The sequence below is a fragment of the Castor canadensis genome, chromosome 15, assembly GCF_047511655.1.
Source record: "Castor canadensis chromosome 15, mCasCan1.hap1v2, whole genome shotgun sequence".
NCBI lineage: Eukaryota > Metazoa > Chordata > Mammalia > Rodentia > Castoridae > Castor > Castor canadensis.
The window spans coordinates 20,101,576-20,127,414 of record NC_133400.1 but is presented as its reverse complement, the minus strand read 5'-3'; the positions used below and the strand labels follow the sequence as shown (position 1 = coordinate 20,127,414).

At 51.6% G+C, this 25,839-nt stretch overlaps 1 protein-coding gene and 1 long non-coding RNA gene across 4 annotated transcripts in view; one reads left to right on the top strand and one right to left on the bottom strand.

Moving 5' to 3' along the window:
- Window positions 1-23,377, bottom strand: part of LOC141417395 (uncharacterized) — a 37,409-nt gene extending 14,032 nt beyond the window's left edge. Inside the window, exons 1-2 of the long non-coding RNA XR_012441934.1 lie at window positions 23,210-23,377; window positions 21,526-21,602 (exon numbers count right to left, since the gene is read on the bottom strand). This is a non-coding gene — a long non-coding RNA (uncharacterized lncRNA). The remainder of the gene's footprint in view (window positions 1-21,525; window positions 21,603-23,209) is intronic.
- Cdh5 (cadherin 5) overlaps window positions 7,390-25,839 on the top strand; it is a 34,610-nt gene continuing 16,160 nt past the window's right edge. The window contains exons 1-3 of one of the 3 annotated variants that reach the window (XM_020174554.2): window positions 7,390-7,534; window positions 16,634-16,856; window positions 24,801-25,089. In XM_020174554.2, coding sequence (XP_020030143.1) covers window positions 16,653-16,856; window positions 24,801-25,089 — 493 coding nt within the window. In that variant the 5' untranslated portion in view covers window positions 7,390-7,534; window positions 16,634-16,652. Of the gene's footprint in view, window positions 7,535-15,278; window positions 15,436-16,455; window positions 16,535-16,633; window positions 16,857-24,800; window positions 25,090-25,839 lie in introns of those variants that run through there. The other 2 variants (XM_074055905.1, XM_074055906.1) reach the window with 2 other exon arrangements.

Below are 25,839 nucleotides of genomic sequence, written 5' to 3'. Positions count from 1 at the left end.
CAACAGTCAATTCTCCAATGCCCCAACATGGCCTAGGCACAGTTCCACAAGACACCCCCACTTCACACTCCAGCCACCTGGAGTCCCCCTGTGACTCACTGCTGCCAGGCAGAGAAGAGACCCAGGCCTGGGCCTTGGACTAGGTGATGGTTTCTTAGGTCCAATACTGATGGGGTTCAGAACCCACTACCCCAAAACATGCATCCTGGCATTTGTGAAATCAGCAGAAGCAGAAGATCACTCTCTGACCTTCTTCCCTGTCACCTCTGAAGAAGGCAAGAAACCCTCGCCCAAGAAGTGTCCCCACCCCCCGCTGCTGCCCCCAGGCAGAGTAAAGGACCATCCATCTCTCCAAGGACTCGGGGACACAGAGGAATCTGAATGCACAGGCCTGGCTAAATTCCCTCTGCTTATTTCCATCAGGTCACATCTCCTCAGCTGTCCTCCACCAAACCCAAACATAAAAACACTCAGGTCTCCCTATTTCTTTGGGTCTTCATTTCTGTCACCATGTAAAACTTACATTAAGTAAACGGGTACACTTTTCTTTTGTTAATCTGTCTTTTCTTACAAGGGCCTCAGTCATGAACCTAAGATGGGAAGAAAAATACTTCTTTTTCCCCATAATGCCAAAAGCAAAAATAGATAAATCGAATGTCATTAACACTCAAAGCGGAGATGGGTGTGGTGTGCATACCTGTAATCCCAGCAACTTGGGAAGTACAGGTAGGAGGAACGACATCTGAAGGTGAACCCAGGCAAAAGTAAGAAACCCCATTTGAAACAAACTAAAAGCAAAAAGGACTGGCAGAGTGGCTCAAGTGATAGAGCGCCTGCCTAGCAAGCATGAGGCCTAGGTTCAAACCCCAGTACCATCAAAAAAAAAAAAAAAAAACTTAAAATCCCAACAAAAAGCCAAATAATCTAATTAGAATTAAAAATGGCCAATGATTTGCATAGACATCTTTCCAGAGAAGATCTACATGTGCCCATAAGCACAAGAAGTGCCAATAGCATTAGTCTTTGGGGAAATGCAAACCAAAACCACAGTTAAACAAGATAAAAATGTACAGCAAGGTGGACACGGAAGAAGTGTAAAGTCCTGCAGCTATTTTGCAAACAGTTTGACAGATCCTCAAAAGATTAAAACTAGAGTTGCCATGTGAATCAGTAATTCCGTTCCTAGGTATATGTTCTCAGGAGAATTAAAAATGTGTTCACAAAAAAACTTGTGCAGAAATGTTCACAGCAGTTCCCTATTCATAATCGTGAACAAACAGACACAACTCAAATGTCCATCAACTGACAAATGGATAAGACAGAAAGTGGTAGATCCATACAGTGGAACATTACTCAGCCATAAAGAAGAATGGATTTTTTTTTTTAATCTATGCTACAACATGGAAGACCTTTGAAAAAACATACTAAGTGAAAGAAGCCAGATACATAAAGCCACCTAGATGTGACTCCAACTATGTGAAATGTCCAGAACAGGAAAATCCATTGTGACAGAAAGTAGATTGTCACCAGAGGCCAGGAGAGGGAGAAATAGAAGTGACTGCTAACTGGCTTGGGTTTCTTTTGGAGGTGATGCAAATAGACAGGAATTAGATAGCGAGGATCAATACATGATTTGTAAGTATAACAGGAAGCCGCTGAATTACATATTGTAATAAAAGGTCAAACTTTATGAATTTGAATTCCAGCTCAATAAAGCTGTTATTAAAAAATAGTAGCTATATTCTTTATAGCTGTTTGTCGTGAATAATAATTGGACTGAATTAAAGGAAACTGGAAGACTAGGGGATGGAATATTTCAGACGGGGCGGGGGAGGGGTGGCATGTGCAAAGGCCCTTTGGCCCAATATGACATGGTGCTTGCTGGGAACGCCCTGTTCCAGGGCCATTCTTGGAGACAGTGCCTCAGCTTTAAACAGGGGAACCCCAATGGGGATCAGGGCCTCAGACACAGAGCCAGAAGGGGCATAGAAACAGCCCAGCCCTGTGAGGATTTGTCTGCAAAGACCAAAGACCCTCCACATCTGTTTTCCCCCCAGCTGGCCTGGCTGTCCCCAGAGAGACTGAGTCCCCATGGACAGCCACAGCCCTGTCCTGCCCCTTTCCTGCCTCTTCACCTCTGTGCACACATGGACCCCCGGGCTTCAATCAAGTTCAGCCCCTCTTCCTGTGTGGCCTGTGGTCACCCTGGGTCTGACAGTAAGTGCACCAGGCGCACCTGGGGCAAGGAGGTGGGCTTTTTCAGAGTTCACCAAGTACACAGAGATTGGTTTTGTGTAAGATCCTCTCCAGCAGAGTGTGGCAAGTCACAGTAGTATCACAAAGAAGAAAACCGAGGCCAAGAGGCTAAGTAGTAGCCAAGACTGAGGCTGAGATCAGAACAAGGGCTTCTGGCTCCCGTCTGCATCTCTCCTGCTGCCCCTTTGCCTTGGAGAACCACGCTCCCTAGAACTGTATATAGACTAAGAGTTCACAGCTCAGAGATGCCCCGCGAATGCCCAGCGTCAGCTCAGGAACAGGGAGGGGATCTCTGTGGGGTGGTCACAGCCTCTTCTGCTTCCCTGTTGGTCTCAATGGCGTGGAAGGTCAGAGGCTGAGGCCCCCAAGTCCCCCACCAGCAGGAGAGCTCAGTTCCGTCCAAGCTGCCCTGGGTTCTCCCTGGCAGCCTCCTTCCCTCCTGGGAACAGCCCACATGCCGCATGCCGCATTCCCTTGTTGGACTTTGCCCAAAAGACCTGCCTGAGGTCTCAGAGGGCCCTGTGTGCTGAGGGGTCTGGAAATGACTGAAGCAGGGGCCACAGAGGCAGTGGATCACCTTTGGGCAATCCCAGGCCTGTCTGGTTCTGTACCTGTAGCCACAGCACCGAACCCGGTGCCTGCTCTCTGTCTGTTTGCCCCCTCAAGATGGTGGCCAAACCCTTCTTCCAGCCCCACAGATGGTGAAGTCTCCTACCCATTGTTCTCCAGGATACCTTGTTGGGGGGAGGGTGTGGAATGCAGGGCCTACAGACAGGAAATTTGGCTTCCGCAGGCAAGGTCTGTCCTCCACACAGGGAAGCAAGGCCTTGGTCCCAAGCTACCCTGCCCAGCTTGCTGGGCTACTTTGGGCAAGATCTCACTTTCTCTGGGCCTCTGCAGGAGATGGGGTGTTGGAGACCTAGTTAGTGACATAACATGGACAGACGACTCCAGGCCATGGAAGAGGATGCTGCCCGAGACCTGGCCCTCCCAGGGTCCTGCTGCACCCCGACCTGTTAATTGTCACAATAACACCCTGGGGGGGGGCCTAACACACTCACATGTGTCCTTGCGTAGTCACATGGCATCACGCAAACCCTCCCAAGTATACACGTGGGTCCTCACATCTTCGGAAGCACCCCCACCATTAACTTCTCTACTGCATCATTGGCACAACCATTTATTAATCACCCACTAAATACCAGAGACTTTTCTGTGCATTATACATGACTCTTCTCAAATACTCCTTCCAGCAACCTATGAGGAAGGCACAAGTCACTCCCACTTGACACCAAGGAAAACTGAGGCAGCAAAGGCTAGGTGGCTATCTCAAGATCGGCTGGAGCATAAGTGGAAGAGGCACACACTCCCCAGCAGGTCCCCACAAGGCACCACGCTGAACCCTTGTGACCTTCCTTCCCCACTCTGTAGTTCTTAGAGCACCATTTATTTCCCTGGCAGTATTGCTAAGATGTTTGAGGGAAAAGTGAGAAACATCTGGGAAAGTGCTCAGCAGGCGGGCGTCCGCCTCCCTCAAGGCTGGGGGCAGCCATTGTTCTTGCTGCTCCTTTCCTGGACTTGGAGAGCCTGGCTGCCTGTGCCACTGGCTGCGTCCTCAGTTCCTCACTGTGTAGCCCCAGAGCAGAGCAGGTGGGCATGGAGTGGGTGCCATGCAGACAGGTGGGGAGGTGGAGCAGCAGGAAGGAGACCCCCCACACATACCATGTCCTGTGATCCCCAGGACAGCAGATCTTCCCACAGTGCACTGCTGTAAGTTCTAAGGAGCACACAGTTCCAAGTCCACGTTTAGGGAGCTCTCGCCCTGTGCCCCATGCCAGCACAAGCACACAAATGAGACATGTCTGGGTGGGAGAAGAGAGATGGGGAGATGAGTGGGTGGAGGACTGTAAGGGGGGGCACAGAGGAGGTACAATTGGAGGAGAGAAGACTGAAGGGGGCTCCACCAGCAGGGGAGAGGGAAAGATGGGGACATGGGGTGGAACAGCGTGGCAGATCCTAGAGGCAGAGTGTGACTTCGCAGCCCCTACCTTTCCAAAAGCCAAGAGAATGGTTTTCCTGCCCTGCCATTGGATGCCCCACACTGGGGGAAGGAGAGAGAACTTTTGTTGATAACAACTGCTTCTGGCCATCCAACATAGTGCTTGTTATCTGTGCAGGTGTATGCAGTGGGACAAATGGAGGGATAAGGAGCTGCCCTTTGCAAACAGAGGCCTTCCATTCCTCTGAGATCTGGGGGAACGTGGGACTCCCTGCCTCGGTTTCTCTATCTGCATAACAGGGCTAACAACAGCTGCCCAGGGTGGTCCTGAGGGCTGAATAGTGAACCTGTGGAGAGCTCCTTGCCTCGCCAGCACACAGGGAGGCTGTGCTCCTCCACCTTGAGTGCAGACACACATCAACAAGGGACTGCAAACACATAGCTCCTGGCTTCCCCACCAGCCTCTGTTGGCCTGGGGCAAGGGACAGGAATCTGCAATTTCAATCCCTCCAATCACACAAGTGATTCCAAGGCGGGTGGCTTGAAGACCACACTTTGAGAATCACACCCAATGAGTCCTGGTACTGTCATTTATTTCCACTGTCCCCGACCCTCTGGATAGCCCTGCGAAGTCTGAACCAAAGACCCATTTCCAAGGCGAGGGAGGAGGCTCAGAGAGGTTACCCAGGAAAGATGGGGACCTAGGTCTGCCTTCTCCCCAACCTGCCACTCTCCACACAGCCTTTCTGGCAGAGGCTATCTGGGCGTCCCCTACCTCATTCTGATACCCCACCCCCCACGTCCTCACTGTTGCTTCCTCCTCCTGCCCAGCTGCTAATCTGGCTTAGCAGACCATCTAGTTTCCTGCCCGCCCAGGGCTGCCTCCTTCACTCTCAGTGGCATTTCCTGTTCTGTGCCCTCCTACTACCTGCTGTACCTCCATAGAGGTGGAAGCAGGGGCCGGGCAGTGTCAGAGTCTTCAGGCGGTCGGTGGGGGGACAGTAGCCTCCCCTCCTAGGGTCTGTACTATCTCTGCTATGGTGACCTCCATCCCCATGTGCTTTCCTGGCTGGACGGTCATTCCCTTATTTATAGATGACAGGAAGGGCTGTTTTCAGGGCAGAGTCAACTTCCACAGGGACAAGGAGGACAAAGAGAGTTGGCAGGCAATGCCAGAGCAGACCCTGTTCCCATCTAGCGCCAGTGCCAACTCTGAGACCCAGCAGGAAGTGATGCCTGGACCAGAATGTTCCTGTGAGCACGCACACCACGAGGACAGGGAGAGGCAGGGGTCCTCTGCAACCAGCCCACCCTGTGGGCAGTAGGCAGAGGTGATCCTGACCAAGAAGAAATACTGAGCTATTGCTTGTTTATTTTACAGACCCTACTGATTGTGCTAGATGTGGCTCAGAGCCCACCCAGGGACAGTGCTCCTATCAGCAGGTCACCCTTCTTGCTCCAGCATGTCCTCAGTCTACTGGACGCTCCCTGGGCACACAAACGTGACACCATAGCCTAGGAAGCCTTCCCATGCCTCTACTCCCACATAGGCAGGACTCAAGAGGTGCCATGGCCACCCTGATCCCACTTCCTTCTCCCCCTCTGCTAGCTCCTGTTGTGTTCTTCTTTTTTTGGTGGTACTGGGATTTGAAGTCAGAGCCTACATCGTGAGCCACTCCACCAGACCTCTTTTGCAATGCGTTTTTTCAAGATAGAGTCTTATGAACTTTTTGCCCAGGCTGGCTTTGAACCATGATCTTCCTGATCTCTGCCTCCTGAGTAGCTAGGATTACAGGCGTGAGCCACTGGTGCCCAGCTGTGTTCTCCTTATTTAACCTATGACCTCATTTTCCAAATCTAGCAGCTGAGTCTGACCCGCCCCTTACTCAGGCTGACCTGAGTGATCACCCTGCGGTCCCCATCTGGCTTTCTTAGCCTCTTTATTACTGGGGCCAAGATCCAGGGAGTCCTCACAGGTCCCCTCCTCCTGGGAGGTTCATCCAAACCCATGGTGGTAAACTTCAGATCCCCAACCTCATCCCCAGCTTGGATCCAGCCCCTACCCTCTTGCCAACCCTTCCTCTCCAGTTAAAGTGTCTACTAAGCACCTCAAAGTCCACCTTCCCAAAACAGAAACCTTTCCTTCCCCTCCTGGCCCATCCCAGGTGGTTACAAAGACCTCCCTCCCAAAGTCCCTGTTTGCCCACTGAACAAGTTTGGGACTTCCCAAGCATTCACCCATAGAAGAAACAGGGCAGCTGGTCAGAGGCCAGATTCCCAGGCCTGCCCTAGGCATCTGTAGTTTTGAAAACTGTGGCTCTCACAATGGCCGAACATTGGCCCTGTCCTCCCCCTGGTTTCTTGGTTAGAATGGCTCTGACTCACCCTGCTTAACTGTATCCCAAGCCTCCTTTGGATTTTTGTTTATCTCAAGCCACAGTTATCCCCATTTCACAGTGCAGGAAGCTGAGGCTGTGGGGTGACCTACAGGCTCATGGTCACATCAGAAGCAGTCAGGACATTTGACCTCATCTGGTCTTCTTAAACCCATTGGCCCCACTGACCAGGCTGGGTGCTTTGGAGCTGGAATGCACACCCATGCTGCCCCAGAGAAGCTGGCCTAGGTCTCCAGTACCAAGAGCTGCTGTCTGCTCCATCTCCCACCCCTGAGGCCTCAGAAGCCCTGTCATGTGCCCCACCATGTACACAACAGGGTCACCACAGAGAATCCAGCTTTGGGGCCAGGCTGACCCAGCCTGGCTGGGATTTCTGGCTCTGGTCCACTCCTGGTGGATAAGCATCTTAGACACCAGTCTACAGCCTTAGCTTCCTGTGCTGTGAAATGGGGGTGATGGCGCCTGCCTTCAGGGTTCCAAGGAGAGTTAATTGTGCTGGCCTGGGCCCAGAGCCCCCACCACCAGCAGGGGCTGGGCTCAAAACCCCAGAGCTGAGGCCTGGAACTGGGTTCTGAGTTAAATGTCCCAGGCAGGTCCAAGGCTGGGTCTCCAGGAGGACAGCCTGGCTGGGCCTCTGGGCCGCCCACCATGAAACCTGCCTATCTGCAGGCAGCCTGGCCCTCACAAAGGAACAATAACAGGAAACCATCCCGGGGGGAAGTGGGCCAGGGCCAGCTGGAAAACCTGAAGGGGCGGTGGCCAGGCCTCCCTCCCTGGTTGGGTGTGGCTCCCCCCCGAGAGGCAGTCAGTGCTGCTCCACACCACACTCGGGCCTGGACGGACTCTTTGACGGAGCAGAGAGACACCTCAACCCACGGGCAAGGTGAGTGAGGGCTCCCGCACTCCTCCCTGCCCCAACCCCTTGCTGTGTGTCCAAGTCAGGAGGGTCTTGGCTCCTCATCTGGAGAATGGGTGTCGTAAGTCTCCCAGGGGACAGAGGATATTCCCAAGTAGCCTGGGTGTCTTCTGGAGTCAGAGCAGGGCTGCAGAGATGCACCTGGTGGCAGTGCCATGGGCACAAATGGGCATCTCAGGGATGAGGGTGGGGGAGGGCTCAGCTCTCCCACAAGAGGACTCTCCGACTCAGGGTGGCCCAGGCCTCCATCAGTGCCAAGCTCAGACAGGGCAGGATTCTAGCCCCTATGCCAGGGTGCCAGGGCAGAGGGCTGACTCCCAGGCCTTGGATTCTCCTGGGTGTCCTCTTCTTTTAGGGGAGAATTTGCCAAGGTCTGATGTCACCCTCTCATCCCCTACACACAACTCCTCAAGGCACAGGGTTGGAATCCAGGGAGGCGCCCTGACAGGGGAGCTCTGAGCCTCAGTCCCTTTCTGTCTGTGTCCCCCACTTTCAGGGTAGGCATGGGGCTCCTGGGGCCTAGGATATGAAATCCCCTCCCTTCCCTATCCCAAAGTCCACAGGGGCCAGGTTGGCTTTGTGCTATGGGAGCTGTTGCCAAGACAGCCTTTCTCTCCCAACACCCAGATACCCAGAGCCCAGGGCCCTGGAGTCCCCACAGTTCAGGGAAGTCCAATGAAGGCTGCAAAGGCAAGAGCCTGTCTTGGAGATCATGCCCCTAGGCACAGACCAAAGCTCTATCACCCACTGCCTTGTGACTTTGGGCAGTCACCCAAAGCGTCCAGAGCTCCATTTGTTTGTCTGAACGATGAAGACAGTGATTCTATTTGTGATTTGTTGTGAGAGCCGTTGATGAGGCACGTAGAAGGTCCTGGAACAATGAGGCTCTATATTTTACTATTGAGAGTCCCAGGATGTAGATAAATTCTTTCTTCATGTCTCAGTAAAGACAACTGAGATCTGGAGAAGAGTTGGGGGTGGGGATTTGAACCTGGATCCCATCCTTCCTCCATAACATCCAAGTATATGTGATGTGCACATGTGGCCCTGGGGAACAGAGGCTGAGTTCACTGGCTACCCCAGAGCAGCCAGTGACTGTGAATGTCACGAGGGCTTTGACCCATGAGGCAGAGTCGCAACCCCCATCCCACCCTGTGAGAGAGGGGTAGGTCACCCAGCAGGTGAGAGGGAGGAACACAGAGAGGGGATGTCCACAGAGCCAGCCACTCCTACAGTGAGCCCCTCCCACACCTGCTCCATGCCAGGAACTGTGCTAGCTCCTCACCACTCACGTGTGTGATGGGCAGGCGGGATGCCAACAGCATGTGGGGGTTCCAAGAAGGAGGGTCACCTGGGCAACTCAGAGGACCAGAGAGGCTGAAGGGGTTGCAGATTTCCTTAGAGCAGGGAGTGGAAGCCAAGTGGCAGAAGGCCCAGTGACCTAAAGGCCTTTGCCCATTCTCAAGTGGACAGAGAAAGTCATGGGCCTAACCCAGCCATCTGTGGGCCCCAGCCTAGAGAACAACAGTGATCCCAAGGGGCCCAGGGGCAGCCTAGCCCCAAGCTTTCTGTGCTGAGAGCAAGGAGAGGCGTCTGCTGGCCTTGAACGGGTTAAGCTGCCTCTCTGCAGTCTCAGCTGACTATTGTGCCTCGAAACAAGTGCCGGACATGGGGGCAGGAAGCCAGAGGACCACACTTAATTGCTCCTAAAGCTGGATGACTCACAGCTCCATGGCTGCCTTGGGGACACATAGTGGATGCTGTGGCCACTGTCCTAGGAAAAGTCTCAGGCCCCTTGTCCACCTGGACCCATCCCTTTTATCCCCATCACCTCTCTGCACCCCCATTTGACAGACGGAGCTACTAAGGACCAGAGAGACCATGCAGCCAGTCCAAGGGTACATAGCTAGTGCAAGGTGGAAACAGGATATGAGAGAGGCCAGCCCTTCTGACCACACAGCCTCTACCACAGTGAGGCTCAGAAAGCAGAAAATTGGGCAGTTCCAGTCACAGAAGCCACCTCAAGGACCAGTGTCCTTGGAGAAAGAATCTCCTGGGAGACATGTGCTGTACTCAGGAGCTCACGTCTGACAGGGAGACACAAAAGGCCAGTCCTGACTCAGGTCCAAGCTACTATTGTGTGGAGAAATCACAGATGGCTTCCTGAAGGAAGAATAGAACCCCAGATGCTGGCAGGCCTTGGGAGACCCTCCACTTCAGTCTCATCTCTCTAGGGGAGGGGGTGGCCCCTGAACTCACTCAGGGACCAGCAGATTCTGGCAGGTTCCTAGAATGGCAGGAGTAAGAGGGACCATTGGTGGGCGACAGTGAATGAGGTTTCATTCTGGAGAGGAATAGGGGTGTGCATAGAAGGTGGGCCCCAGGCAGAGCAGGAAATGAGGTTAGATGTAAGTTGGACAGCTGAAGCTACACCCACTAGGCTGGAGGGAGTGGGTACATGAGAGTCAAGACACTGCACTTTTATTATACACCTACTGTGTGCTGGACTTTGTAACTCAGCTAATCCTCCTGACCAAGGAAGCAGTTGTTACTGTCTCTATTGCAGATGAGGAAGCTGAGGCTCAGAGAGGGCAAGGGATGGGCCCAAGGCCACACAGTTTATGAGTAAGCAGGCAGGTTCAAATAGGAAGGCATGAGAGGCTATCGCGTGTCCCACACTGTCCCCACAGTCCCAGTCAAAGCAAGGGAGCCCAGAGGACAGGCTTCCTAAGGTTTGTTCTCTGCCCAAACCTTGGAACTTCTCCATAGAAGTGGGGGTAGGTTAGATGACCTGGAGCCCAGAGACCCAGCTCAAACTGGTTTCAACTTGCAAACTAGGGGTTGGAGGTGTGGAGCACTTGCTTTGCAAGTGCAAAACCCTGAGTTCAAACCCCAGTCCCACCAGATGTGTGTGTGTGTGTGTGTGTGTGTGTGTATTCAGGTCTGGCCCATTGGCATCGCCACCTCAAAGGCTGCATTAAAGATTCAGGGACTAGATTCAAGTTCAGTGGAATGAGAACTGTGATTGATTAGTGATGTCTGCCCTGCATGCAGGGAGGGCTGAGTGGCAGTTTGTGAGTCCTTTATTGCTGACCCTATCTGCAGAGGCCCCCTGATCAAAGGTATGTGTGTTTTCACTGGGACCCATACGAAGGATAATCTCACCCACACCCCAAAAGATTAAAACCCTAATCGTGGTGTGTCTGGTGACATGATGGCTGTCAAAGGAGCTACTTGGGCACAAGCAGGAGCTTCTTTGAGTTAAAACAATGATTATACCTGCTCTGACCCAAGCAGCTGTCTGCAAATTACAGATTGGTTTTTAAATCCTATGCGTGGGAAAGGAACCAGGAGCAAGACTAAAACTGGAAACTGAGCCAGGCTGACAGGCAGCAGTGGGGCCTAGATCTGGGGCCTAGAGTCCATGTACCTGGATGCTGGAGTGAAGTGGAGACTTGAACCCAGAACCTGTCTGAGCTGAGATGCTCAGGCCAGGAGGCTGAGGCTGTCCTGGGAGAGCAGTCAGGTGACCTGGAGCTGGAAGAGAATTAAGACATTCACCCAGGGAACACAGCGAGAAAGGGTGCTTCAGGCACAGGGAACTGCTTTTCAGAAAGTCTGCTATTGGGAGGAAGAGCACTGTACATTCCAGAAGGTGAGGAGAGAAGAGCTAGAGAGGTGGACAGGGCACACTGTGCTGGGCTTTGAAGGCTGCCTCCGGGGCCAAGCTTTACCCTGCAGGAGTGAGGAGCAGCTGTTGGGCGGTGGACAAAAGGGAGTGGGCAGGTCTGGGACCCCCAGGAGCAGGTCCAGAGTTGAACTAAGCCACAAACCAGGAGAAAAACTCCAAAGGGCCAACTCCTAGCTGCCTGTTCTTACCCATCCCTGAGGCTCCCAGGGTCTCGCGTGTTATCCTCCCAGTGCCTGGAACTGCCAAGGCCCAGCTGTAAACGTTGGGGCTCAAACAGACAATTTGGGGGTCCTTGGAGGAGTTTGAGATCTTTGGATCTCACCCCTGTCCTAGCTGAGATTCAAGGTGTAGGGTAGAGGGTTACTGCCCAGGGCCACACATGGAGCAAGCTCGGGGCGCCTTCCTGCTCACCCCCTGCACGTTCTGGACTGTCTCCACCCACTGCCCTGCCCCTCATTCCTGACCCAGGGCCTCCGGGCTGGAGTCCAGAGCCTGCAGGGGGCTGGGCTGGGGCTGAGCATTCCGTCCACCCTCGGAGGCTCTCCCTGGGGCTGGACTCAGCTGCCAGATCTCATCCCTGCTGAAGGCCATGTGCTGGGCGGAGCAGAGGGACCACCCTGCTCAGGGGGCCTCTGCAGAGCTGGCGTGGGTAGGTGTCTGCACATAGGGGCTTGGACTTCTGTGGGCTCCTTTGAGGATGTGGGGAAGTCTGGGTGGATGGAAAGTGCTGTGTGCGTGTCTGTGACCCAGAGCCTCCCTCTACCCCTCCCCCAGGCCCTCCAACCTGTTCAACAGCCCCCAGGGGGCACACCTGGCCCTGCAGTATAAGGCTTGAATGGGGCTTTGGTCAGATACCCATGGTTAGAGAAGGCCAGGGCACTGGCCCGGTACTCACTGTGGTGCTGCAGCTAGGCCCTGACTTCCCACATCTGTTCAGCTACAAAGCTAGGGGGTCCCAGGTTTCCAGAGAAGCTCCAGCCCCTCTCACCCCTCCCACCTCTTTGCAATTATGCCCAGCCCTCCTTCTGATGGGTAACCTAGAGAGTGCAGGGCTGGGCCCACCTCGCAGTCCCTACAAGGCCCAACTCCAAACACAGGTGGTCCACAAAGAGAAAGGGACAAAAGGGATCTTTAACTGATGTCCTACAGCAGGTGAATGAGAAAGGCAGGACTCCATCCTGGGACTGCAGCCTCACCCCCGCCAGGTTCTCCCCTCACGCTCACTCAGTGTCCTAATCCCTCCATCCCCATGTTCCAGTGTAACACTGTGTTGTTTTCATCATGAGGTTTGTGTCTGTTTCCCTGTGTAGATGGAACTGGGTTTGCTCCACCCAGGTGCTTCAGTATTTGGTACAAAGTAAGAGTCCCATGAATGTTTGCTGAGTGACTGTGTAATCCCAGTGCTCCAGAAAGGGCTTCAGAGAAATGGTGACACATGACCTAGGGGCAGACAAAAGGGGGAGAACACAGCAGCCTTGTAGGTGTGGGCTCCCAGAGCAAAGGTCCCGTGGTTGGGGCTGTGCTCCCAGAGAACCTGGTGACCCAGTCAGTAACTGGAAAGCAGCAGAGAGCTGCAGAGCTTTGACCTGCCCTCTTTCAATGCCATGACTCTGCCTTCAGAGCCATCCTTCAGTCCCCAGATGCTGGCTCAGGTGTTTGGACTCTGACCCCAGGAACCCTCCCCAGATCCAGGAACCTCCGAGTCCCATCCTCCTACCAGGCCTCATTGAGCCCAGCCGAGGCTCTCCTGCTCCTTGTCCAGAGCCCCACCCCTGCTCACCAGGGATGTAGGGCTGCACAACTGTCTTCAGTTTGGGGTCCTCTTGACTTTCTGAGACTGACCAAGGGCACAGAGGGCTCCTCTTCACCCATTTGGAACTGCCCCAAAGCAGAGACAAGGGCATGGTCACGAATTCTGGGTGACAGGGATTCCAGGCAGACCCCTGTGTGCTCTACACCCCCCACCGAGTCACCTCACTCGCCACTGTGCTTAAGCAAGTTCCCAGCTAGCTGCTCAGCCAGGAACCACTCAGCACGGAAAAAAATGTCCCCAGTCCTCAGATGCTCTGGGTGGCTGTGGTGCCGCAAATACACCCAGCGACATTCTGAACCAACCCCTAAAGCTGGTGGAAACAGCCATGAGATGAATGTGACTCTGCCTGTGCAAAACTGAAAGATGTCTGATCCCAGCTGTAGCTCTGGCCATGCCTCCCAGGCTGCAGCTTCGGGAAATTCTGTTTCCGGTTGTGGCCAAGGCAAACCTGGCCACCTGACTTCCTCTCCATAAGCAGGCACCCTTTTGGTGGCCAGGTTTCTGACACAAAAGGCAAAAGACACAAATAAGCATGGCTTTTCAAAAGTAAAGTTCCCTCAGGCCCCTCTGAGATTGAAGAAGCCCAGGAGTCAGAATAAGAAAAGTCTTGGTGGGCTGTCCAGATCTTTCATGATGATGTGGGTGACCCTCTAAGAGCCAGTCCTGTCCAACAACAGGAGCCCAAAAGTAACCTGAAGATGCCAGAGACTTTCCTTGTAGGGCTCATAGCATCCCACTGCTGGGTCCCAGATAGAACCCCAAGGCTTTCCTGCACCTTCCCAGAACACTTTGTATGTGTAGCCACCAAAGCTCATCAAGGGGTTGACATCCCTTTGAGCTACATGGCCTGTGGCCTGTGGCCTGTGGCATCTGCTTCATTGACATCTGATGTCCTTACTTATTAAGCTGATGGCTGCTGTCAGCCCTGGGATCCCTTCACTAATCCAAACAGGCCCCAAAAGAGAAAAAACCATGTTACTGCTCACTGTAACAGAAAGGGTCCCCATAGGAAACTGGGGAGCCACTATGGAGGTGCCCAGACACCAGCAATCGTGAGAAGCTGTTAGTACCCCAGGGAAGAAGGGACAGAGAGAAGGACATTTCCAGAACCTAGTGAGTATGGATCGTGAAGAGTTGCAGACAGGGCTGTATATTTGGGTGAGGGGGCAGCGCACTGACCTGCACCTCTTCTTGTGCCTCCCGGTCTCTGTTGCCCATTTCTATCTGACCCAGGGGACTTCTTTGGTTCTTCAGATACCACTGGGCCTTTGCACCTGCTGGTCCTTCTGCCTGAAATTTTCTTTGTCTGGTATTCCTAGAACTAGCACTCACATGTTTGCTTAACCATCTCCCCGGGCGGGCTAGGGGTATCTGTATCGTGGGCCAAGAACTTGCCTAGCATGAGTGAAGGCTTGGGTTCTGTCTCCAGCATCGAAAAAACCCAAAAATCTCTCTAAGAGGACTTCCCTGGTCTACCAGTCTCAGCCAGCCACCCCTCTAACAGCTGTGTCCCCAGTGGAATTCCCATTTGCTTATGGTCCTGTTCTTCACACTAGAGTGTGCACCGCACAAGGGCAGGTCTGTCTGCCCCAGGACCTTGTGGAGGCCAGCATACAGCAGGCACTCAGCAGCTCAGAGTGTGGGCCCTCCCCAGGTCCTGCCCAGACTCCCAGAAACTCTCTCCCATGCTTCATTTCGCTTTTCTTTTCCCTTTCCAAGTCAATTCTCACTTGAGGGAGACAGAAAGGCCCAAGACTTGTAGTTCCTCTCAGAGCAAAGAAGGAAATGATTCAGGACTGGTGGCAGGGCTAGGGCAGGGGTCACGCCTGCTGCCTTCCTGAGTCAGGACTAGCTTCCTGGCAAGGACTCCCCCCTTTCCCTTCTTCCCTCGCCTTTGTTGTCTGCCTTCTCTCACTCCAAGAGACCAGGGTCTCCTCCCTCCAGACCCCCTTGTTGATGGCCAAAGAAGCTGAGGCCTGGTGGCCAGGACCTCCCCCAGGCACGTGCACCTGCATTGCAGGTTCTATCCCACTCTGGACTCTGGGAGTCCATTTCCTCCTGGGACAGAGGTAGAGCCAGAGGGAAGAAGCCCTAAATACTAATTTCAGCAGGCCCAGAGGCCAGCCAGCACAGCACAGACACCCCGGGCCGTCACTGAGGCCAGCCTGACGCCAGGGGACCAGAGGAAATGTTACTGGAGTTTAGAAACTTCCTGTGATGTACAGAGTCCAGCCCTCCCTCGGGAGGGGCAGAGGACAGCAGGGGAAGAGGCCACCATTCTGCCCCCCTGTGAATCCAGGCATGCAGGCTGGTTCCTACTCCATCTATCCACTTTCTTCCCCTACTTCATTCCAGGAGTTGCAGGTCAGTGACACAGGGAGCCAGGGTGGATGGACAGATGGGGACAGAGCTGAGAAGGTATGGCAGTAACCAAAGACATGGTCTACACCACCATGGGGCAGTGGGGAAATCCCTATTCCTGCAATTCAGGATGAAGCCAGGTCTTGCTCTCTGGGTGTCCTTCATTCTTAGCCTACAAGGTTGCCTTCAAAAGTGTGCAACCTGTGCAACTGTTCGAGGCCTGCTTTCCAAGGGCCTCAGGCTTGGCTTACTGTTCTTTAATTCCCATCTCAAAATGAATAAAAGAACCACATTTCCATTTTTCACTGGGGACACAAATTATGAAGCCTGTCCTGTGAACCCAGCCTCTCAACCCCCACCCTGTCCACTCCTGCTTTTGTGGTAGCACCTAAGGTGGCCGCCTCCTGTGGGAAGATGTTTGGATTTTCCTTCTGAAGGCAGCCTGGATGCAAAGCTGCCAGGCCAGGGTGGGAGAACGGGGGATAAAACCATGTCTTTTCTCAGAGGAGTCTTTAAATCCCACCTCAGAGAAGCTGCTGGAACCAGAAAATGCAGCAGGACAGAACTTTTGGGTCAGATAGACTTACTCAAGTCCTGGCTCTGCTCCCTACAGTCTGGTTGATCTCAGGAATGTTACTAAGCCTCTCTGTTTCTCAGCTCCTTTGTAAAAGGAGGGCTACAAATACACCAACCCTGAGAGTTCATCGAACATTAAATGAGATAACATATTTATAGATAAACTGCTTGGAACAGAGTCAGGGAGGCAGAAGTTCTCGATAAAGGTTAGTGGCTGAGATCAGGCATCTGGGCTCCACTCTCCCACTTGTGACATGTGGACTGAACCTCTCAATGCCTCGGCTTCTTTGTGTGGAAAGTGGCAATGACCTGAATGTCACCTTGTGGTGCTTTGGGAGCTGCCATTGGCTTCAGCATGGCCCTCTCCTCCAGGCGCCCTTTCTGCAGCCTCCCGGGCCCCCACCCCCTCCGCCTGCCTCCACCCCAGCCCTCATGCGGGCAATCATCTCCAGTCTGCCTTCCCCTCCCAGACCCGGAGCTCGAGGTCAGGAACAGTCCGGTTCTGCCAGTATCAGCAGAGTGACAGGTGAAGGAGGGGATAGACAGAGGGATTTCAGTCCTCCACAGGAGCTGCTCAAGCCAGGAGCAGTGGTCTCCATGCCCTGATGTCTCTCCTCTTTCCCAGACCGGTCCCTCCCGGGAGGATGCAGGGGTTCATGATGCTGGTCGCTGCTTTGGGCACCTACCTAGGCCTGCTGGTGACAACAACAGTGGCGGACCCAAACCCTCCCCAGCTGGATCCCCTTAGCATACTGCCCACCCTCAGGCGCCAGAAGAGAGACTGGATTTGGAACCAAATGCACATAGATGAAGAGAAAAACACCTCGCTGCCCCACTACGTGGGCAAGGTAAGGCTCAGGCTTCTGTCAGGGAAACCATCAACAGCTGGCCACAGTGATGGCACAGGTGGTAAAGATGGGGTAGATACCAGGGAGGTCAGAGAGGTGAGAACCACGATGGTGACAGCAGAAAAGGTGGAGATGGTGGACTTGGCAGACATGGTGGTGGTGGTGGTGGTGGTGGTGGTGGTGGTGGTGACTGCGCCAGCAGTGGTGATAGAAAAGGAGAAAGTGGTGGTGATACTGGTGACAGTCATAATGATGACTAGCGTAAAGGGGACCATGAGAGAGGAGGTGGTGATGACAATGTTAATGACAGCAGGAGAAGGTGGTGGCCATGGTAATGGAGGTGGTAACGGCGAGAGTGGCAGTGAAGTGAAGGGGAAGGGGAAGGAAGGAATGTGGTGGCGGAGGTGATGTTGGTAATGGTGGTGGTTATATTGAAGGGGAGAGTGAGGGAAGAGGTGGTGGGGATGGTAATGGTGACCATGGTGGTAATAGTGAAGGACAGGTGATGGAGGTGGTGGTTGTGGAGGTGGTAGTAAAGGAGAAGGTGAGGTAGGTGATGGTGGTGATGTTGATGGTGGCAGTGATGGTGATGATGAAGGGGAAGGTGAGGGAGGTGGTGGTAGTGGTGATCAGAGTGGTGGTGGTGATGGTAATGGTGACCATGGTGGTATTAGTGAAGGAAAGGAGATGGAGGTGGTGGTGGTGGCCATTGGTGAGGGTGGTGCTGATGGGAAAGGGGAAGCTGAAGGAGGTAATGCTGATGGCCTTGGTGGTGGTGGTTAATAGTGATGGTGGCAGTGACATGTAAAGAGTAAGGTGACAGAGTATTATGGTTTGGATCTGAAGTGTCTCCCATATACTAAAGGCTTTGTTGCCAACCTGTGGTGCTATGGGGAGTGGCAGAACCTTTAGGAGGTGAGGCCCAGTGGAAGGAAGTTAGATCATTGGGGGTGTCTCTTTGAAAGGGATATTGGGACCTTGGCCCTTCCTCTGTCTTTGCTTCTTGGCCACCATTAGGTGAACAACTTTGCTCTGCCACAGACTTCCTGCCATCATGTCTGCCTTTCCACAGGTTCAAAGCCATGGAGCCAAGCAACCATGAACTAAAACCTCTGAAACAATAAGCCAAAAATAAATCCTTCTTTCTTATATGTTGATTATCTAAGGATATTTTGTCATTGTGCTGGAAAACTAACACATAAAATTGGTTTGGAGAAGTGGGGTCATTGCTGGGCTTTATCTGACAATGTGGGTCAGAATTCATTTGCAGGCAGAATGTGGAAAAGCTTGGAGGGCTTAGAATGCTGTAAGTGGGGCTTCTTCTGGCAGGAACTCAAAAGATCAGAATGTGATCTGAAAGAGGAGAGTAGAGGCTGTCCAATGAGGTTTCAGATGGAAATGAGGACTCTATTGGGAACTGAACCAGAAGTCATTACATTCTGGCAAAGAATTTGTTTACATTTGTCTTGAGACTTTGAGAGAGGGTGGATTTAAAGGTGGAATACTGGTTTATCTGGCAGAGAAATGTCAAGGCCACCAGTATTCAGGCTGTCCCATGGATATTCTTGGCTGCCTTTAGCCAGATTTACAGTAATTATTGGGAACAAAGGGCAGATCAGAAAAGGAGCCAATTAACTTGTGATCAAGAATAGTGCAGTTGCTAAAGATATTATTTCTGTTAAAAAGAAGCCAAGTACTTTGCATTAGGACAATGAGCATCTCAGGAATCAGCAAGACCCCATCCATTACAGGCTCAAAGACTTTGGTTCGAGAAGAAAATTCCAGGGGGCTCTGCTCCCACAGTTAAATTTTTTTCCCTAAGATTCGGGATTGATTTCCCTGTGATCAGTCATCCAGGTACTCAAAGACCACTGCAGCCACAGTCCATGCTGGCCTGGCTAATTCTCAAGCCAGTGGTAGACCTTGATGTCATCCACAAGATGTTGGTTTTGCAGCATTGCAGAATGAAAGTATTGTGGGGTTGTGGAAGCTTCCACCAAGATTTCAAAGGAAAACCTGGAAGGACAGGCCATGTGTGGCAGGCTTGGAGTCCCTGCTGGCAGCCCCTGATTGGGTGGGATGTGAGGCTATGATTGTGAAACTGAAGCTGCAAAGGAGACTCCAGAAGTCAGAGATGCCAGGAGTGATGAAGTTTGCCAAGGAAAACTGTAGGCAGCAAACAGAGCCAGCCCAAGAGAGAGGCCATGTGGGCTGCAAGCAGCAAGGCCATAAGGCAGGGATGCCCCAATGCTAGGGAGCTCACATCATGTCACTTTGTGCCCCAGATGCTGGACCTGGAGCTGTAGGATTTAATGTTTGTCCTGCTGGGTTTCCATCTTGCTTTGGTCCAAACTTTCCTTTCTATCCCTTATTCCTCTCTTTGGGAATAGGAACAATTGCTGTGCCCTGGTCTTTTCATGAACCCACCTTCCCCGTGCACACCACAACTCTGCTCCAGGATGTTACATCTAGGAAGTATGTGACTTGATTTTTATTTTTACGGAGACTCACAGCTCTGAGTTTGCCTTGAGTTTCAGAGACATTGAACATCGACTTTTGAGCAATGCAGGAACTACTGAGATGCTGGGGGCTCTTGGAGAGGGAGTAAATGATTTTACATTGTGAGATAGCATGAGACTTTGGAGACCAGAGGCAGAATGTTTGATTTGGATCTTAAATGTCCCCTAAAGCCATGTGCTGAAGGCTTTGTTACCAGTCTGTGGTGCTATTGGGAAGCAATGGAACCTTTAAGAAGTGGACCTACTTGGAAGAAGTTAGGTAATTGGGAACATGCCCTTCAAGAGGATTTGGGGTCTCTAGCCCCTCCTTTCTCTCTTTGCTTCCCAGCTGCCATGAAATGAACTTCCTCTGCCGCATGCTTCCATCATCACTTACAGCCTCACCGCAGGCCCAAACATTGATAGTGGACTGAAACCTCTGGAACCATGAGCAAAAATAAACCTTTCTGCCTATTAACTTAATTATCTCAGGTATTTTGTTATAGCCATGTAAAGCTGACTAACAGGGAGGTAATGGTTGCAATGGCAGTGGTAGTGGTGGTAGAGATGGTGATGATGATTGTGGCCGTGGCAGTAACAGTGAGGGGGAAGAGAGAGTGATGATAGTGGTTGTGGTTAAAGAGATAGGGATGGCAGTGATGATGATATAGGAGCAGGTGGTGATGATGGTAGCGATGATGGTGATGATAGTGGTGGTGATAGAGAGGTGCTAACAGGGCCTCTAAGGTGATGGTGTAGTGATGGTGGTGGCCGTGGTGATGAAGTAGAGTTAAGGGGTAGTGATGGTGGGATGATGGAGGTAATGATGGTGGAGGTAAGAGTGAACACCACGGTTCATTTTATCCCTTCCCTCGTTCTGTGGATAAGATCACTAACAAGGGCCACATCAGGATCAGGTGGAATAGGTTAGTTGATCTGGAAAACCACTTTCAGCTAGGCATGGCAGTTCATGCCTATACTCAGGAGCCTAAGACAGGAGGATCTTGAGTTCAAGGCTAGCCTGGGCTACACAGTGAGACCCTGTTGCAAAAAAAAAAACCAACTTTTACTCAGACTATCCCTTCCAGGCTCCTGGTGACCTCACACAGTTCCCCAAATTCTAGGACACTTGTCCTGAGATGCCCGTGCCAAGCCTGCCCTCCAGAGCTATGCCCAGGCTCTCTATATTTGCCTACTTTCAAATGTGACCATCCCAAGCCCATCTTCCAAGAGCATCCAAGCTGTAAGAGCTTGGAGCTGAGTGAGTGTTTTGTCTCACCATGTCAAATCATCAAAACCATCCACTCTGATTCAAAAGAGTAGCCCTCATGATGGAGTTTCACACAAGATGACAGGTAAATGGACTCAGTCTTGTAAGGAAGAAAGTCTCTGAGTACATTAAAATCTCACATGTCAGCTTCTTAGAATCTAAACGTCAGCTACAAGAAAGATCAGAACACATGCACTAGAAGAAAGGACAGCTCCAAGCACTGGACTGAGTGCCAGAAAGACAGCAGTGGTCAAGAACAGATGTGGTCCCCACCCTCATGGAGTCAGAGGTCTAGAGCAGGAATCTGCAAACTGCCACCTACGGGCCAAATCTGGCTCCCTGTCTAGACTCATAAATAAAGTTTTATTAGAACACAATCACATCCATTCATTTGCAAATTGTCCATGACTGCATTCGTGCAATGATGACAGAGATGCATAGTTATGACAAAGACCGTATGTCCCACAAAGCTGAAAATATTTAGTCTCCAGCCCTTCGCAGAAACAGCTTGTCCACCCTGGTCTAGGGGAGCAGCATACATCAAAGAAACACTCCAAAAATGGCAGTGATGGAAGGCATCTGGTGATAGAGAAACAGGCTAGAGATGACCTCAATGGGAGGCCCCCTCTGGCCATGGCACCAGAATTGCCTCCTCAGCCAAAGGAAGTGGATGGAAATATCCACTCACTGCCCTGCCCCCAACCAGCTGACTGTGACCAGGGGCAATTCTGGCCCCCAAGAATAGCTGACTGGGGATGTAAATCCTCCAGCTTGGCCAATCAGAGGGAAGGGTGTCTAGGGTCACCTGTGAGACCAGGAAAGAGCTCTAGGAGAACCTGGGGCTCCTGACTCCCAACACAAATGTGACCCTGTGTCATGGAAGGAAATGTCGTCAACCTACCTTTCCTATGTCTCTCCCCCATGGATTCTTGTTCCATGAGTCATGCTCTGAGGAGAGTGGCTGGTTCCAAGGAAAATCTGTGGGGTGAATCAGAGAGAGCGACTGGAAAGTGGAGCCAATTGTGTTGTGCCAGCCCTGACAGGGCCACCTTTGAAGGACTCATCCAAGAGGCTGGGAACAGCAGGAAGAGCATCAGGCCTGCGTCATCAGACAACAGCACACACATCAGAGGATCCACATGTGGCCCCCACCCTAAGAAGAAACCAGGGTGCCTGGGAAAGGCTAGCACAGGGCTCTAAGGATTACCCCCAGCTCCCAGCTTCCAAGGACATAAACCAAGGGAAGGAAGTCCCTGTTTACCAAGGTCAGAACCTGGATTATTTGTTACAGACCTGATGGACAGCAGGAGCCAGTCCTGAGCAGCCTTCAGACCCACAAGTACGGGTCAGAGTGACTTTGACATTGAAATGTTCTGTCCTAATTCAATGATGTTAGAAAGGAAGGGGTCCCCCAAGCCCACAACCCTAGCCCTAATCATAAGAAAAACATCAGCTAAATCCCAATAGAAAGGTATTCTCCAAGGACCAGTTCTACTCCTCAAAACTGTCAAGATTGTCAAACAATGAAGTTCTAAGAAACAGTCACAGCCAAAAAAAGCTGAAAAACATGACAACTGAGCCAGGCAGAGTTGCACATACCTATAATTCCAACACTCAGGAGGCTGAGGCAGGGAGATCACAAGTTTGAGGCCAGCCTGAGCTACATAGTGAGATCCTCTCTCACACAAACAAACACAATGACTAAATGTGATGTGTATCCTGAAGGGAGATCTTGGAACAGAAAACGGACCTTAGGAGTTGGGCACAGTGGCTCATGCCTATAATCCCAGCTACTTGGGAGGTAGAGATTAGTAGGATCGTGGCTGAGGCAAGCCCAGGCAAAGACATGAGACCCTATCTGAAAAATAATGAAAAAGCAAAGAGCTGGGTGTGTAATTCAAGTGGTAGAGTGCCTGCCTAGCAAATGCAAGACCCTGAGCTCAAACTACTATACTGCTCCCCCCAAAAAAGTATTAGGTAATACCAAGGAAATCTTCATAAACTATGGACTTAATAATAATAGATCGACTTCTACTTACCAATGTAAGATGTTGACATTAGGGGAAAGAGAGGCAGGCACACAGGAACGCTGTGTACAAGCTTCTCAGTTTTTCTGTAAATCTAAAACTGTTCCAAAAACTAAAGTCTATTTAAGAAAAATTGGGGAGAAGGAAACCTATGTCCCCATGAAACCTTCTGCACTCCCCCAGTACACACATCCACTCTGACTCACTCCCTCTCACCATCCTTGCCTGGTGGTCTTACCACATACTCCCAAAGCCCAGTTAAGATAGCCATCTTCCCCTGACCTGAGCAACTCACACAAGACCTCAGGCTGTCCCATCTCCTTCAATCCCCACTGTCCCCACACAACACAGGTTACAGAGCTGGGGCATGGCTTCTTGCCCCATCCAGCTGTTCATTGTGCATCCTGGCCACTGGGCCTTGGGTCTCCTTGTAGACCTCTGTCCCCTGCATAGCCCAGCCCTGCTTCAGGATGTTTGCCATCACCAACTATGGCCTGCCTCCCTCCCCTCTGCCCACCCAAGGGGAAGGTCCTTCCTTCCCTGTCTTCAAACCCTCACCTTCCAGGCTTCTCTGCACTCTGCCAGCTGGCTCCTCAGCCCTCCACCCAGCTATCATTGCTCTCCCCAAAGGCTCCAATGGCTGCACTACTGCTAAGCCCTGGGGACACTTTGTAGACATCATGGGACTGGACCACACCTTCTGGAGCCTCCCTCTTCTCCTCCCCACCCCACCCCACCGAGACAACACACTCTCTTGGTTCTCCTCCAGCTCCCTCATGAGTCCTCTTCAGAACCACGCTGGCTCCACCTCCTGGGGTTATCAGCTCTGAGGCCTCACATTTCAGTCTTGAGAACCAGATGGGGTCTCGACTCTCTCTGTGTCCCTAGCGTGGAGCCTGGCACCTTGTAGGCCTCCAACTTGTAGTGTTTTTAATTAAATTCTATTTTTTGGACATCCTAACTTTCTAGAAGAATACCATTTTTGTGCACAAAATACTATTGTCTTATGGTCCTAAATACTCTCTAAACAGAATATTCAGCACTCTTAACCCATCCCTACTAAAAATTAGCACCTATTGAGAGCCTTGTTCAGTGCACAGCACACCATGGGCGGGAGCCCCATTTTTGTGTGGAGCAGCAAAAGAGGCCAAGGTTTCTTAGGACTCTTTTTTTTTTTTTTTTTTTTTTTGCTGCGTTGGGGTTTGAACTCAGGGCCTCATGCTTGCTAAGCAGGCGCTCTACCACTCAAGCCACTCCACCAACCCAGGACTCATTCTTAAACTTGTGGCTCCATTCATCAGAGCAACTCAACCTCATAAGCTGTGTTAGCTCCATTTTACAGAGGAGGAAATGAGCTTAGTAGAGCGCCTGCTGGCAAGTGAGAGTTCAAATCCCAGTACCACCAAAAAAAAAAAAAAAAAAAGAAAAGAAAAGAAAAAGACACACGAGAGGAAATGACAAGTCAGAGAGGTTAAGCGCTTTCCAAGCCATGAAAATACCTCTTGCTTCCACTGGCACCAAGGATATTCTTCCACTCAAAAAACATGTCTTCTGAGTACCTGCTGTGTATTCCAAGCACTATTTCAGCCACTGGGCTAAACAACTCACATCCCTAAATGTCTGCAGTGATCTGAGGAGTACAGCTCATTGGTGACCCTTGGTTGGAGGATCTTGTTAAAAACCTGGATGTTAGCTGGACATCCCAGCTAAAGAGGCAGAGATTAGAAAGATCATGGCTCGAGGCCAGCTGGGCAAAAGTTAGCAAGACCCTATCTCAACAAACAAGCTGGGTGTGGTGGTTCATGCCTATAATTCCAGGAGTAAGTAGGAGGATTGTTGTCTGAAGATGGCCCCAGGCAAAAAAGTGCGAAACCCTCTTTGATAAAAATAACTGAAGCAAAAGAGGGCTGGGGGCATTGCTCAAGTGGTACAGCACCTGCCTGAGAAGCAAGCCCCAAGTTCTAACCCAGTACCAGAAAAAAAAATCTCATTGCCACAGTTAGGACCCCTGTTCAGCACCACACACATCACATGTGTACATACCTGCTCACAGACATCTATACACACACACACACACACACACACACACACACACACACACACAAAGCCAACTGTCCATTCCCGGTTCACATTGCCTCTTCCACCTCAGATCAAATCGAGTGTGAACCGCAAGAATGCCAACTACGTGCTCCAAGGAGAGTCTGCCGGCAAGGTCTTTCGGGTCAACGCAGACACAGGGGATGTGTATGCCTTTGAGAGGCTGGACCGGGAGAAGGTCTCTGAGTATTACCTCACTGCCCTCATCGTGGACAAGGACACCAGAAAAAACCTGGAGCCTCCTTCCAATTTCACCATCAAAGTGCATGACGTAAATGACAACTGGCCTGTGTTCACTCGCCGATTGTTCAATGCATCTGTGCCTGAGATGTCACCAGTAGGTATGTGCCCAATCTGTCCCTCTCCTTCCTCCCTCCCTCATCTCCAGCCTGGATCACCTCTCATGTCAGCCACCTCACTGCCTGGGGTCAGGATTCAGTGAGTTCAGGACACTGCTTGAAATGCTTCTGGGGCACTTTATGTGATTTGAAAAAAGCTGATCCTTAAAGCCTGAGCTCTGACCTAGCCCCATACTGAGCCCTCACCCTAGTCATAGACTGAGTCCTGATCCTGATCACAGACTGCACTCTGACCCAAGTCATAAACTGAGCCCTGATCCTGGCTGTGGATTGGGCCCTGACCCTACTTACAGACTGAGCCCAGATCCTCATCATGTACTGATCCCTGATCCCAGTCATTGACTGAGCTTTTATCCTATTCATGAACAAAGCCCTGATCTTGGTTATAGACTGAGCCCTGATCCTCACTATGTACTGATCTCTGATCCTAATCATTAACTGGGCTTTTATCCTAATCATGGACTGAAACCTGGTCATCAGAAACAATATCTCATTACTCTGGAGCAAGCCCCATCCACTTCCCCCAACTCCCAGGACTGGCACACCAAGAGTATATCCCTTGCCTATGAATTATAACAAGCCATGCCAGCAAGGCAAGAAGAGTCATCTCTAGGGGCCATGTAGTGGAGGTGGAGTCATAGCCTAGCCCTGAAGTCACCAGCCTAGATCTAGGCTTAAGAGATTACTACTTCTTCTTCAATCCTGCTTCCAGAAGGTACCGAGGAAGATTAT